The sequence below is a fragment of the Solanum lycopersicum genome, chromosome 9 (assembly GCF_036512215.1).
Source record: "Solanum lycopersicum chromosome 9, SLM_r2.1".
NCBI classification, from domain to species: domain Eukaryota; kingdom Viridiplantae; phylum Streptophyta; class Magnoliopsida; order Solanales; family Solanaceae; genus Solanum; species Solanum lycopersicum.
The window spans coordinates 61,173,001-61,187,486 of NC_090808.1; the positions used below are offsets into that span (position 1 = coordinate 61,173,001).

Below are 14,486 nucleotides of genomic sequence, written 5' to 3' on the forward strand. Positions count from 1 at the left end.
TGTAATGGGCCGGACTGATTCAACTATTATATTTCAGAACAGCCCTGATATTCTAAATATAATCATTAGTGTCATCATTTATTAACTCAACTCATTTTGATCTGTTTAATTCAGCCCATCCAAAAAGTTTGGCTGAGAAACATGAGTAAGAGTTGGCCGGGTTGGACTACCCATTGTTTAGCCCATTTTGTCTCAATTTGTTTCAGCCCAATTAGTAACTTTTTGGCGGATTAATAACCAACTCATTTTTTTTAACTCAACACGTTTTGTTTTGACCCCACCAAAATCAACTCAGCACACTCATTTAACACCCCTAAACATATGCCCTATTTATCATAGATGAATTAAAGTCCATGTTTATTTAAGGAGAAAAAAGTCGTTGGATATTTATTTGGCATTTAATTTTGTCCTGCATTAGTTACCAAACAATTTTTTCCGTCATGTAGTAAAAATTTGGTATGTTTTTCAGGCTGTGCATCTGCTAAGGAATTATGCAGCAGTTGCCACAGTTAACTAAACTTGAATGTCACAGATACTTACTATGTTGATAGCCATCTTACCCGGAAGAACCTATTCTCGTATACTATGAACCAAAATTAGCTAGGCAGTCAGCTGTACAATAGCTTCCGTCTGATTTGGAAACTGTCACCGTCCACATGACTTTAGCCTTGTCAGTTATCATGTTAGTGATAATCATGAAGTATGTTTGAGTGTCCACATTAAAATATGGTTCTGGATGCACTATAGTATCCCTATCAAATGAGCTAGACTTTCTACCATATTTGTGCAGGTGCCTAAGTAAGAATTAAACACCATATTCATATTACCATAATGGTCTGTGAGAATGTCACCTCAAGCTGCATCACCAGGCGCTAAGGCGCTGAAGTAACCCATGTCATACTCTCAGGAAAAGCTCGAACGACTTTGAGCAAGAAAGTACCTCTACCTGAAACCGACACAGGTGAATATGTAGAGAATACCTAGGGTCGCGAGACAACTATCTATAAGGAACTCAGAAATATATCCCAGTATAACTTCGAAAGAAGGGGTGCTTCCTCAGAAAGGGGGTCTCAGTGAGCAGGCCTGAGCGACGGTTTTGTTTTATTCCACCTGATATTGAGAAATGAATTGGCTGTGCAACTTTAGCACCTAATTCCTTCCAGTTACTTCTTCAGTTCAAGCAAGGAAATTGTGTGTTAAGGATCAATAGTGTCATCTGCGTAGCATAGATAAGAGATGTTTGGTTCCTTCTTGTGTGTCAGAAAAGAAATGAAATTTTGGCTTAGACGACCACTCACACTACAACAAAAGAGACATGTAGTAGCAATATATTTTGCATACTTTCTTTACTAGAACTCAAAATGGTCACCTCTATTTATTGGTGGTGACCGATGGAAGGACTAGTGGAGGATATGTACTATTCTACTGTAGCATGTTCCTCTAACTACTTAATTCTAGAACTATCCTTTCTAGAATGTTTCTACATTTTGTTTTCTAAGGAACTATCATTCTAGATATAACCTTTCATTTCTTTACATTTTTTTCTTCAAACTCTGCTGTACTAGCTTCATTTAGAGATATTGCTACTGCTACATTAAACTGAAATAGAGAAAACCATGATTAAATCACCTTTCCTTATTCCACCAAACTTATTTCCATCTCTTATAGTTCTAAACCTTTCTACTATATATGCCCATTTTGTAATGGGCCGGACTGATTGGACTATTCTAACTCATTTTGATCAGTCTAATTCAACCCATCGAAAATCTTGGCTTGAGAAACGTCATGAGTACGTGTTGAGCGGGTTGGACTACCCATTGACAATTGTTTAGCCCATTTTGACTCAATTCATTTCAGTCGAATAAGTAACATTTGAGAGGATTAATGACCAACTCATTTTTTTAATTCAACACGATTTATTTTGCCCCCACCAAATTCGACTCTACACTCTCATTTGACACCCCTAAACACATGCCCTATTTATCATAGATGAATTTAAATCCATCTTTATTTAAGGAGAAAAAAGTCGTTGGATATTTATATGGAATATGAAAGCTGTTATGAGGTTATCTTTTCCTAACACTAGAGAATTTTCACTGTTACAGATCAGGAGAATCAAGTAGTTGATGTGCTTGCAAAGAAGGAAACAGAATTAACATACCCTGCCTATATCTCCATTAATCAGAATTTGCTGCAACTATAATTAGGATAAGTGGCAGCTTCCAAATCTAATGATCAGATACGATAAGATTTGTATTCAAGCTACGGAGTTCTTGATGGTAACTCTATTTTTTTCTAGATATTATCAATTTGTGAAGAAATGTTCTTTTAATCTTTCAAAGCATGTTATTATGAAAGTTATTAATGAAAGTATGAAAGTTGGTTTCATATTTTTAAAGTAAAGAAAACTATTTCTTTTAATCCATCTCCATGGTGTGTGTGTGCAGGAGGAATTTAGCGTAATTAGTGAAGTTGTTTCCATTTGGTCAGTAGGTCACGCGTTCACGTCGTGGAAACAAGCTCTTGCACAAATACAAGGTAAAGCTGCGAACAATCTTGAAGAAGTTCATCAATCGCTGGGATTTCTCAAAATCTCTGTGAATATATATTAACTAATTGTAAACTGTTTAAGAGGTTTCCAGCTCTGTGCATCGGTTCCCTTAAATATCTGACTCTACATGTGTGCTCTAGTTTAGAAACTTTTCCTGAAATACTCGGAAGCATGGAACTGGAGATGGAGATTCACATGCTAGTTTGATGATGAGGGATCTAAATTCATTGCATTTTTCATTTCCATGTTTATTGTGTCAGAATTTCTCGTCCATGAGGCATGACATCTCTGCTTCAGATTTCTTGTCACTGTGAGCATTTACCATTAAGCATGGTGGGAATGGATAAAAGTGTATCAGTGAATTTGCCTTAAAATTGGTATGTACCTGATAGCTTCTTGGGATTTGCTGTATGTTGCTCTGGCAGGTTAATCTGACATATGATAAATTTTGTAAAACAGTTTGGTTGTGAAATGCAATGATCAAGCTCTCTAACTTTAGCGATACAATTGCAGGAGTCATTTTCATATTTGTACCACGTTAAACGTGGAGGTTCAATTTATGATAGCGGAATAGATCTTGAAGTAAAACAACCCTCTCGAATTTTCCTACCTGATAGATATCATGTTCAAGGTGATGATGATAGATTGAGAAAGACAATTACCACTACAACTTAGTGCCTGAAGCATTAAGTGGTGTAGTTTAATTATCTCTTGCATTAATTACCAAATTAGTTTTTCCTTCAAGAAGTAAAATTTTGGTATGATTTTCAGGCCTGTGCATCTGCTGAGGAATTATGCGGCAGTTGCCACAGTTAACTAAACTTCAATATCACAGATACTTACTATACTAATAGCCATCGCCCACCCTATCCATCCGCGCGCTGGCAGGTAGGGGGTTATCTATGTGATTCGCTACGCTTGCCTACGCCTATCGGCTGATTCTATTGCCTGCCTGTCAACGGTGAAAGATAGCCCTAAAGTGAGGGCCCCGGAGATAGTATTTCTCAACTGTCGATTGACGTGACAATCATGCCTGCTTGACAAAGCCTTTTTCATTCAGTCTCCCAATAAACGAGAAACATACTTAAGGAACGCAAAGCTAACCCTCAAAATTGAATCACGGAAATGTTGTGGCAGATAGCCTAGCTAATTATGCCATTGATGAGGAGATTTCTGGAACTTTTGAGGAGTTCCACCAGCTGCCTGCACAAGCTAGAAAGATTTTAACCAGCGCCCTCTTTTGGGTGTGCAGATCTTATCTGGAAGAACCTAATCTCGTATACTATGAACCAAAATTAGCAAGGCAGTCAGCTGTACAATTAATGTCTGATTTGGAGACACTGACTTAACGTTGTCAGTTATCAATATCATGTTAGTGATAATCAAGAAGTTTGTTTCTATCATATTGCCGATGCCAAAGTAAAAAAGGAAGATCGTATTCATATTACCATCATGGTATGTGAAAATTCCACCACAAGCTGCTTCAGGTACTGAGGCGCTGAATTAACCCATGCCATATTCTCAAAAGAAGTTTCGTACGACTTTAAGCAAGAGGGTACCTGAAACTGACTCAGGTGAGTAGGTATAGAATACCTAGGGGCGTGAGAAAACTTTTTCTAAAGAACTCAACAATATAGCTGAGTAACTTTGTGAGGAGGGGTACTTCCTCACAAAGGGGGTCGCAGTGACCAGTCCTGAGAGACTGTTATGGTTTATTCCACCTGATATTAAGAATTAAATTGGATCTGTAACTTAAGGGCTTAACCCCTTCCAATTAGTTCTACAGTTCAAGCAAGGAAATTGAGTGTTAAGGATCAATAGTGTCATCTGCATAGCATAGATGAGAGATATTTGGTCCCTTCTTGTTGGTGCGAAGAGGGATGAAGTTTTGTCTTAGACGACCACTAACACTGCAACAAAAAAGACATTTAGTGGCAATAAGTTTTCCTTCTAGTGATAATATTTATTAATGTTGCAAAAATATTTAGTAGCAATTGAGTTAATGTCAGTGCATCTAGAAACGCTAAAGCCCCTTTAGCAACATTTATGTAAAGTATTGGTTATAAATACTCATATTTATTATTGCATCTAAATATAATATAGCGGCAATTATATTATTGCTGAAAATAAGAAAGTGATTCTGTCTGTCATTCTGCTCAGTAGGTCTGCCCCTTTAACAAACAAGAATAGATTCTAAAGAAAGTAATTGCTTAAATTGAAGTGTCGTATCGTAACCATGTTCAAAATAAAAGCTTGAAGATTTAATTCAAACTATAATAAAATGGTAAGCCTACAAAGGGTTATGAGTAATCATACAATTAAAGGATTACTAATTCTGCCTTATTGTGAGACTTTTGCCCAAGTCCATATAAGTGGATCGCCAATCCAATCTCCAGCCAATGTGAGATTTTTATCCACTCTAACCCCTTCTTTGATGCCCAGTCCCAATTGGAGCGTGAACCGGGAGCCCAAATAGGGATGAACCTGACTCTAATACACCTCGGTCTAACTCATTCCTAAAACTAACTCATAATGGAAAATTGTACAACTCCATATAAGCAGACCGTCTGAGTTCATATGTAAATTTCAGCTAGCTAAGATAGCGCTCACTTAACGTGTAGTAACACTTGAGTTTTATGCAATCTTGTGTTTTAGACACACTTGAATTAGCAATAATTGTATTTTCCACATTTACCGTTTGATTTAGCTGATCATTGTAACCCTCGTCAACTAGAATACATTATTCATTCTAATGTTTGACAATCGTCTCCTATTTTTATCCATTTTAGGATACCAATGTTATTTTATTTTCGAGAATGATTTTTCTAAATTCATGTGACCTTATTCCATGAAAAAATAAATCACCATGTTTTCCTACATTTTTGTGCATTTCAAAAGCAATTTAAAAACATTTTCAACAATAATAAGAAAACTTTTAAAGAGAAGAAGGAGGTGAATTTGTCGGGGTGTCGTGTGACAATGTTGGGATATTACCCCTTCAACCTATGTCCGAAATCTCAGAGACACACTTATACTATACTAAGGTCCTATTACCCTCCTGAACTTATTTTATTAATAATTTTTTACCCTTTTTTAGCTTACGTGGCACTATCTTGTGGGCCCAACGAGGGTTGATTTTTTTTCGAACTAGTGCCACGTAGGCTAAAAAGGGGTAGAAAATTACATATAATAAGTTCAGGGGGGTAATAGGACCTTAGTATAGTAAAAGTGTGTCTTTGGGATTTCGGGCATAGGTCGAGGGGGTACTTGGGTATTTTCCCACAATTTTTTGCTCAAAGAATTTTATAATTATTTTTCCTTTAGCCATATGATAGGGTGCATTATTGATATAGTGAAGAATTGATTCACTCACAAACTTAAATTTTTAGTTAATAGAAAATAGTATCTAAGTCAAATTCATGTCAAAACCCAACTAATTTCAAAATAAAATAAAATTGTATCTTCAACATCAAGCACTCATTTTATTCAATTTGAATTCAAATATAATTCAATTTGTCGTGTATGAAGTGGTATCACTAGAATTGATTGAACTTTTATTTATTCATAGAAAGTTCTATCTAAATAATAAAAGTTATAAGCTAATTAATGCGTGTGCAAATTAATTACTCTATCTTAATCTATTGATGTATATAGCACAAGAATTTTGAAATATGAAAAAAATAATCAATGTTTCAAAACTACCCTAAAAATAAATACATTGTAAAATAGAAGAGCACGCATTTGTGGACTTTTTGCCAGATATATTGATAGGGTCATTAAACATTTGGCAGATACAAATAATTATTATTCTTTTTAAAACTAACTAATGTGATGCGGTTAGAATGAAATTTATGAAATATGAAAAGATTTTTCAATATTTCAAATTATCCTTAAAAGAAATATTTTTTTAAATAGAAAAGTATACACATGTATGGACGTTTTGTCAAATAATATTGATAGGGTCATTAAACATTTGTCAAATACGAAAATGTGTCCTTTTTTTAGGAACTAATTCTAATGAAAAACATGTTACATAAATTAGAATATAGAAAGTAGTACAAGTAATAATTACAATGACAAATAAATAATACTCCCTCTATTCATATTAACTGAATCTGTGAGTTCATGCACACCTATTAAGAAAATCATTCAAGGACATATTTTATATCATAATTTTCATTATTGTTCTTTGTGAAATCATAAATATAACTTTGTAAATAATGCAATTCATCTCCTAAAAAATATAAAACTTAAATAAATGGAAGGACAAATATGAAAAAAAATATCATCCCTCTAGAACTTTGAGCCGTCCAATTATTATAAACAATATAAAAAGCCTCAAAAATTAATTAATATAAATAGAGTAACATGGATAACTTATATAATAAATAGGGAAAATGCATAAGCTTCCTCTCAATTTATGCCCGAAATCCTAGAGACACACTTATATTATACTAAGGTCCCATTATCCCCCTGAATTTATTTTATAAGTGATTTTCCACCCCTCTTCGGCCTACGTGGCACTAGCTTTATAAAAAAGTCAACCAGCATTGGGCCCATAAGATAGTGTCACGTAGGCCGAAAAGAGGTAGAAAATTATTAATAAAATAAGTTCAGGAAGGTAATAGGATCATAGTATAGTATAAGTGTGACTTTGAGATTTTGGACATAGGTTGAGGGGCTGCTTGTGCATTATCCCTAATAAATATAATAAGTTACATAAATTGTTTTATATATATATATATATATATATATATATATATATATATATATATATATATATATAACCCTCTAAATGCTACAATCTCTTTACAGACAACTCAAATATGGCACTCACAATATTTGGTCACCCCCGTTTGAAAAGTAGTTCTTACATTTTAAATTTGTTTATCTCTTTCTCTCTCTCACGCACATGAAGCCTAGATTATTGATTAATGACTCTTTTGGTTAGATTTAATTAGTCTCATGATGCCATTTGAACAAGAAAATCATTTTTGTACCATATTCTTGATATATGCAAGATTTGATTAATTTATTAATTTCATAGTTGATTAATATCTTTTCATTTTCTTGAATTATGACTATTTCTTTTTGTAATGATCCAAACCATCATTATTTAGGAAAGACAAGAATTCGTGAAAAATCTGGACCCTGTCCCGATACAACGGGCTAGATGCCACTGGCGCGTCAGAGCCGCTACGGGAAATCCTATTTCTCCATCTTCCTAAAATACTTAGATAAGTCGTAAATTACTCTAGAAACCTCAAAAAAAGCTTCTCTAAGTTCGGGAAGGAAGGAGAAAGAGATTTGTAGCGTGGAAATGATGGAATCTTGCGAATTTCTGGCTAAACTTACTGTCTCGAATCCGGAAAAGTTGGAAAAGAAGTCAAAAAACCTGTACAACCGCTTGGCATCCATGTAGGCTAGGTTTTATGCATTGACTAGTTGTGAATCTGTGCTTACCATGTAATGTATAAAATCAATAATATGAGTTATGTGTAGACCTTCCTACACAGAGTGGGTACCGTGGGAAATTGCTATAGTTCAACGTAATTGGGTTAGTGCTTAAAAAGAGATTTTGTTGACTTGTCAAGGTGTTCGAAATTTCCTTCTTGAGTAGAATTGCTTCAAGAATAAGGATATCCGATAAAGTGGAACGTGATTATGGGTATATGTTATATTCAATCTATTGAAGTTATGAAATTGATGAACTTTGGCAAATTAGGATTATACCCTAATGAAGAATTAGGACTGAGCTTGGTATATTTGTATATTAGGAATTGAGAAGTAACTCATAGTAATGGTTGTAATTATGTGATGTTGTTATTTTTGCTTCATTATGATACTTGTATATGTATGAATGTTGCAATATTGATCACGCTTGTTGTAAATGAGATAGATGAATAGTGATTGTCATGAAATCATGACGTAATGTATGATCTTGATGATGTACTTGTGATTGTGATTGTGGTGTGTGACTGGGATCATATTTCCACGTTCTAACATAAATAACTTGGATCAGTTGCCACGTTCCGGCATAAATATGGGATTGGTTGCCACGTCCTGTATAAACATGGGATCGACTATCACGTTTCACCACACTAACAATGGGATCGGTTGCCACGTTTCGACATAAATATGGGATTGGTTGCCAAGTTCCGGCATAAACATAGAATTAGCTGTCACATTTTGGCACAATAATATTGGATTCGAATTGCCACGTCCGACAAAGTAATTGTTCATTCTTGGGTTCAATGAGAGAACTATTGAATTATGTTGTGTATCTAATTATGAGGATTGTGTTTATATTTATTGAAAAGTGATATTGGAAGATGATATGTTGCTCAATAATTGATAAACAATGAATTCGTGATAAATGTGCATGAGAAGCTTGTTGTCATTATAGTATATGCTTGAACTACGCTTGTAAAAATGGTGTAGCATTGGTGGTACTCAGGTTATAACGACTTCTAGTTGGTGTGTCGTGAGGAGGAAATTGTTAGAGATAGTACATCCGATAAAGTATGTTAGGTGGATTCTACTTGGAGAAGTGCAGAGGGGATTAGTATGACGAAAGTTAGTCTAATGATTTAAGTGACAATGGTAGGGTATTACGACAAGGTAAGATATGACGTGAACGATTAGTTGAATTGATGGTGAGGATACTTGGGGGTTGACTATGTGTTTAGAATGTTTAAGCTTTGATCTAGAATTTGATAAGTGGGTGACGAACAACGAGGCAGTAGTTAGAGGGTTACTTCAATGAAAGGGTTAGGTGGAGAAGCGACTGGTTTATTTCATGATTCATACTCGTTTGTTTCTTATATTATGTGATGAGTGTCGGGTTGACCTGTGATGTTTACCAGTAATGTGTTTGTATTGATACTACTCTTGTTATGTCTTTTGACATCATTTTGTTGCAGGATTCAGTGATGTTTCCTTAGGTGAAGACGAAGAATCTCCAGCAGTATCTACTTGTCCTTCCGCTTGGTAGGAGATGTATCGTGTATTTTATGGTCCATTGTATCCTTAGTATCTCTTGTGCCTATTTATACTAAATCCTTGGGGTTATTAATTACTTTACAAGTCTTAACTAGTTCGTTGAAAAAGATTCCATTTATAAAGATTTTTTTATCTATATCATATCTATCTTTCGTGAACTTTCCGCATGTTTTAACCATTGAGGTATGAGGATTCTCCTACTTAGGTATTAGAGTGGGTACCCGCACGGCCCGGTGGGTTGGGTCATGACACTTTTAGTATGAACATTATGGTATCAATCTATTTAAAGGGATTTATCCTCTCATGAGAACCAAGTCATATGAATAATACGAACAAGAACACTATTTTGATTCGTAATTTTATCTTTTGTTTCAATGGCTTCTTCATGAAGGGGGTTTAGTTCACTACAGGAACTTGTCATCAAGTGTGTTTTTCTTTACAATATTATTGTATATAAGTTAGTCTTATGTAAAGATCAGGTTCCCTCATTATAGAAATGCCAACGAGGGAAAAATTGGGCTGGAAAAACTATTTCGTAGTATTAGGATATTCCCAACCTTGTCCAAATTTAGAATAAATCGGCATCATCAAAGTGTAGGGAAATCGGGTAGCAATCGGGTAGAACAAATGTGAATTCGACTTCATGATTGGTTAGATAACTCGTTAAGAAATCCGTACGACTTTACAAAATTGATTTAGATAAATAGATCTCTAGGATTGATCTTAGCGTTAAGGGTATTTTCTAAGCATAGTAGGTTTGTAAAAAGGGAGAATAGAAATTTTCTGAAAGGCTCACTGCCTCGAATCATGCTGCTGCAACAGGATTTATGCAATGGACATCACTGAAGCGGATGAGATGGGATTAAAATTATAAGATTTTTGGGATTTTTTTGACGAGAGCTCACTAGTTCAGAAGGTGCCGCTATAGCGTCAAAAGTAGCGAATAAAGTCGTAAATAAAACTCCAACAGAATCTTATTTGACACTTTTTGACTTTTAGAGCTATGACACAACCCCCCTAGGCTATTCCAACTCGTTTTCACCATTTTTGAAGCTAAAGGTACACTTTTCACTCCCCGAAGTCAATTTAGATCCGTAGAACATAATAGAATGGGTCAATATTTATAAGGAAGGGATTCTTAAAATATTCTATGGTGTAACTAACCCTTATTTGACTATTTGGGATCATGGGTTTGATCTATGGTTCATAGAATTGTTAGTATTCCGGGTAATTAGAGATTGTTTGTTGATTCTCGTGTTATTGTGATTATTTTTAGACCAAGAACAAGTGGAACGAGTCCGAAAAGGAAAGGATCAAGTTTCTTAGGGTTTCAAGCTTGTTTCGAGGTAGGTGATGGTTGTGATTCATGATTGTATGATTTATGCATATTCTTGCTTCATTATAATACTTGCATGTATATGAATGTTGCAATATTAATCACACTTGTTGGAATCGTGATAGATAAATAAGGTACCTATGAAATCACAATGTAAATGTATGATCTTGATGATGTACTTGTGATTGTGATGTGTGATTGGGGATCAGATTGCCACGTTTTGGCAAGCTAACGTTGGATCGGATTGCCACGTTTCGGCATAACTTTGGATTGGATTGCCACATTCCGGCATACTTGGGATTGGATTGCCACGTTCTGACAAACTAACTATTGGGTTTGGGTTCCGTGAGAGGACTAATGATGTGTTAAGCATGTGAAATGTGTTGTCGGATTTCCATGTTGGTAATGTTGTTTATGTTGATATATATGCATGTGATTATTATGTTGCTCGACCTTTTTATGTTGTACTAGTAGGATAGCCACGTGATCCTACCACTACATGATGTTTATGTACTGATTCTGCACTAGCTCTTATTTTCGTTGAGTACAGGGCATCTTCAAGCGGCTATTGACAAACCTCACCTAGGATATTAGAGATTATCGCCACGACTTCAAGGGTGAGCTGCTTCTTCCGGACTGCCACGTATTTCTCTTTCGTCCATGTCCACCAATTTCGGACTTGGACATCTATGTTTAGTTAATTGAATAGTTCATTAGAAATTCCTTGTTTAGAATTGGTTATCGTTAGTAGTCTTGGTACATTGACTTTCAGGTTCTATGTTTATCTTCTGTAAATGTTAGTTATTAGATCTCTGTTTAGTAATGGAATTTTGCGTTTTAGTCATTAAACTTGCTTCTGTATCTTTAATTCCTTAGTTTTAGAATAATTGTTTTAGTTGGATAGTAGTAGTGGTTCTCCAACCGGCTTGTAAGTCTGGGTGCCAATCTCGACGAATTTTGGATTATGACATCTTATTTACTTCATATGTTCATGGATTTGTTTTATATTCCTTACCATTTTTTAAAAATTCTGGATACATGAGGCACTTAACAAGTAAGTTTCTTTTTTTATTTTTCTCCTTGTCCTGCTCATAACTAATAATAACATCCATTAGTAGTGCATCAAAAAATTATTTTTATTTATATATTATTAAATATAATTTATCTTATTTTTACAATTACTAAACACGTATATGGATGGTTAAACTATTTCTATGTCAAATTGTATATATTTTACATTCTTGAAGAATTTTTCTTATGTTGCTTACTATTTTTTTAAGAGAACTAAAGGAAATAGAAAATAAGGCATGTATGCTTCAATATTCATTGCTCTACATGAAATACACAATGTTGATTGAAAGGATGAGTATATCTACTTGCTTAACTTTTTATGAAGAAAAACTATATATATATATATATATATATATATATATATATATATATATATATATATATATATATATATATATATATAAATTTTCTTTGTGTTTTTTTCTTTGCAGAATGAAGAGTTACTAGATGCTGTCGAGTAAAAAAAATATTGATTAATGAAGAGTAAAGTTTCCCTAGAAGCTTTCAATGTTATCACCTTAGTATTAAACTTTTTTTTAAAATAGTTATAGCCTCTTACTCTTTTTTCAAGGATTAATTTTTCTTATTAATTGCCTAAAATTATATCTTGATATTCTAGTGCTATTTAATTAATATTTATTTTTAAATTTAATTGTTATCATGTTTATTCTATTTTTATTTTTATTGAATCGACTATTATATTTTATGAGAAAATTAAATAAATCAACATATGTAAAGATATGCTAACTATTTTTACCACTAAATCAAATGGATTACGAATTAAAATTTTATCATCTATTATCACATTATATTAAATGGTATAAACTTTTTTTCCATTTCTGGTTCCATGCACCTTGCAAATTCAGTAAAATATTAGTTGTGCAATAGCCAAACCTCAACATTTTTTTTTATTAGAAATATAAATTTTTATGTAAGACATTAACAGCCCAAATTCTTTCACCATTGACCTATTCATAATGATCGGGATGGATCATTTCAATGTTATTTCATTTAACTAAGTCGGGACAACCAAGTAGGTCGGGTTATACACTAAATAATAGAGTTCATCGCCACTCGTACTTTCCAACTTTAATTTTTCTTTCAGCTTCTTGTTACATTCAACGACACCAATGACCATCACCAAATCACTTTGACGATACATCGACTTCTCCCTGATAATGCCAAACTGAGATGAACTTGAGGCTTAAGAAGTGTAACCTTCGGTGATATACCAAGTCAACTTGGGTGATGCTCACTGTCGATTTTGCATATTTCTTATAAGTTGATCTATTCTTTATCCATGCTTATAGTCTCATAATTGAAATACAAATACATTTGATCAAAATAAGTTGTAAATAGACATTGAGAACATTACTTTTGGTATACTAGAAGCCTAAAATGAGCCCAAAATTCTCTACTCATTAGAGAGCTTCCATTCTTTTTAAAATACTTTTCAGTTTTTAACAACACATAATTCTTCTCTATACGTTTTACTTATCACTCCATTCCAATGTATCCCTTAACTTTGCAAAAGTGCCATGTCTGAGTCATTTGTGTAATGGTAAGAGTATATGTAAGTGACTTTTGCAACAAGGGATATATTAACTATAAATCATAAAGTTAAGGGTTGTATCCGATCCTTTTCCCTTTAATTTTTAGTCTGAAAATATGAGAAAAAAAATAAAGAAACGTGAATGGTAAAAGAACAAAATAATTTAATATTGTTCTTTTGAGTCTATATTGTAAATCTAGTAATTTTTTCACTCCCATTAGATAAATATGATATATTTGAGCTATTCATGTATAATAGGAGTGTATAGGAGTCACTTTTGTAACAAATTATATATCAACTCTAAATTTTGAATTTGAGGTATACCATGCCATTTTTCCTTAATTCTTTAGGAGTCAAGTCTTGTCTATCCTCTTGTAATCGAGTTTGGTAGATATTAGATTAAGTATTTAAAAATAGTATTAAAAATGTGATTTTACTATTAGAAAAATAATTATATAATTTGATGGAAAATATTGTTCTCAAATGTCCATTTAAGGAATTAACTTGCAATTTGAATAGAAAATTTATAAATGACAGACCATATTTACTAATATCAAACAAAATCTTTTATGAAAGAAAAACAAAACACGTTCCAATTCCTATCTTGTCTTCACTCTTCACATTTTGGGTCTTTTTGAAAGAATTGATGTAATTATTAGGATAGTAAATATCATCATAGTAATTACACAACGTAGTAATGATATCGACTTGCTTATTTTTCACAGTGTAATTAAAATATAATTACACATGTGTTGTTTGGATATACAAATGCAATCACAAAGTTATATTAAATCTGAAAATTAACAATTAGTTATATAAAATTTGATTAAAAAATAAGAAACTTAATAAATATTAATTAGTAACATATGTTCTTAACTAATTGGTTAATATTTTTTAAATTAGTGTATTTCAATTTAATTAATCATAAAAACTAAAAGTACAAAATTTCTATGATTATCTTGAAATGCATGTTG

General features: G+C 33.3%; 1 protein-coding gene across 1 annotated transcript in view; it reads left to right on the forward strand.

Moving 5' to 3' along the window:
• The window catches only part of LOC109121036 (homeobox-leucine zipper protein HDG11-like), a 30,580-nt gene extending 27,655 nt beyond the window's left edge, over window positions 1-2,925 (forward strand). Inside the window, exons 12-13 of the mRNA XM_069288956.1 lie at window positions 2,106-2,279; window positions 2,448-2,925. Coding sequence (XP_069145057.1) covers window positions 2,106-2,123 — 18 coding nt within the window. The 3' untranslated portion in view covers window positions 2,124-2,279; window positions 2,448-2,925. The remainder of the gene's footprint in view (window positions 1-2,105; window positions 2,280-2,447) is intronic.
• Window positions 2,926-14,486: the final 11,561 nt, after the last annotated feature.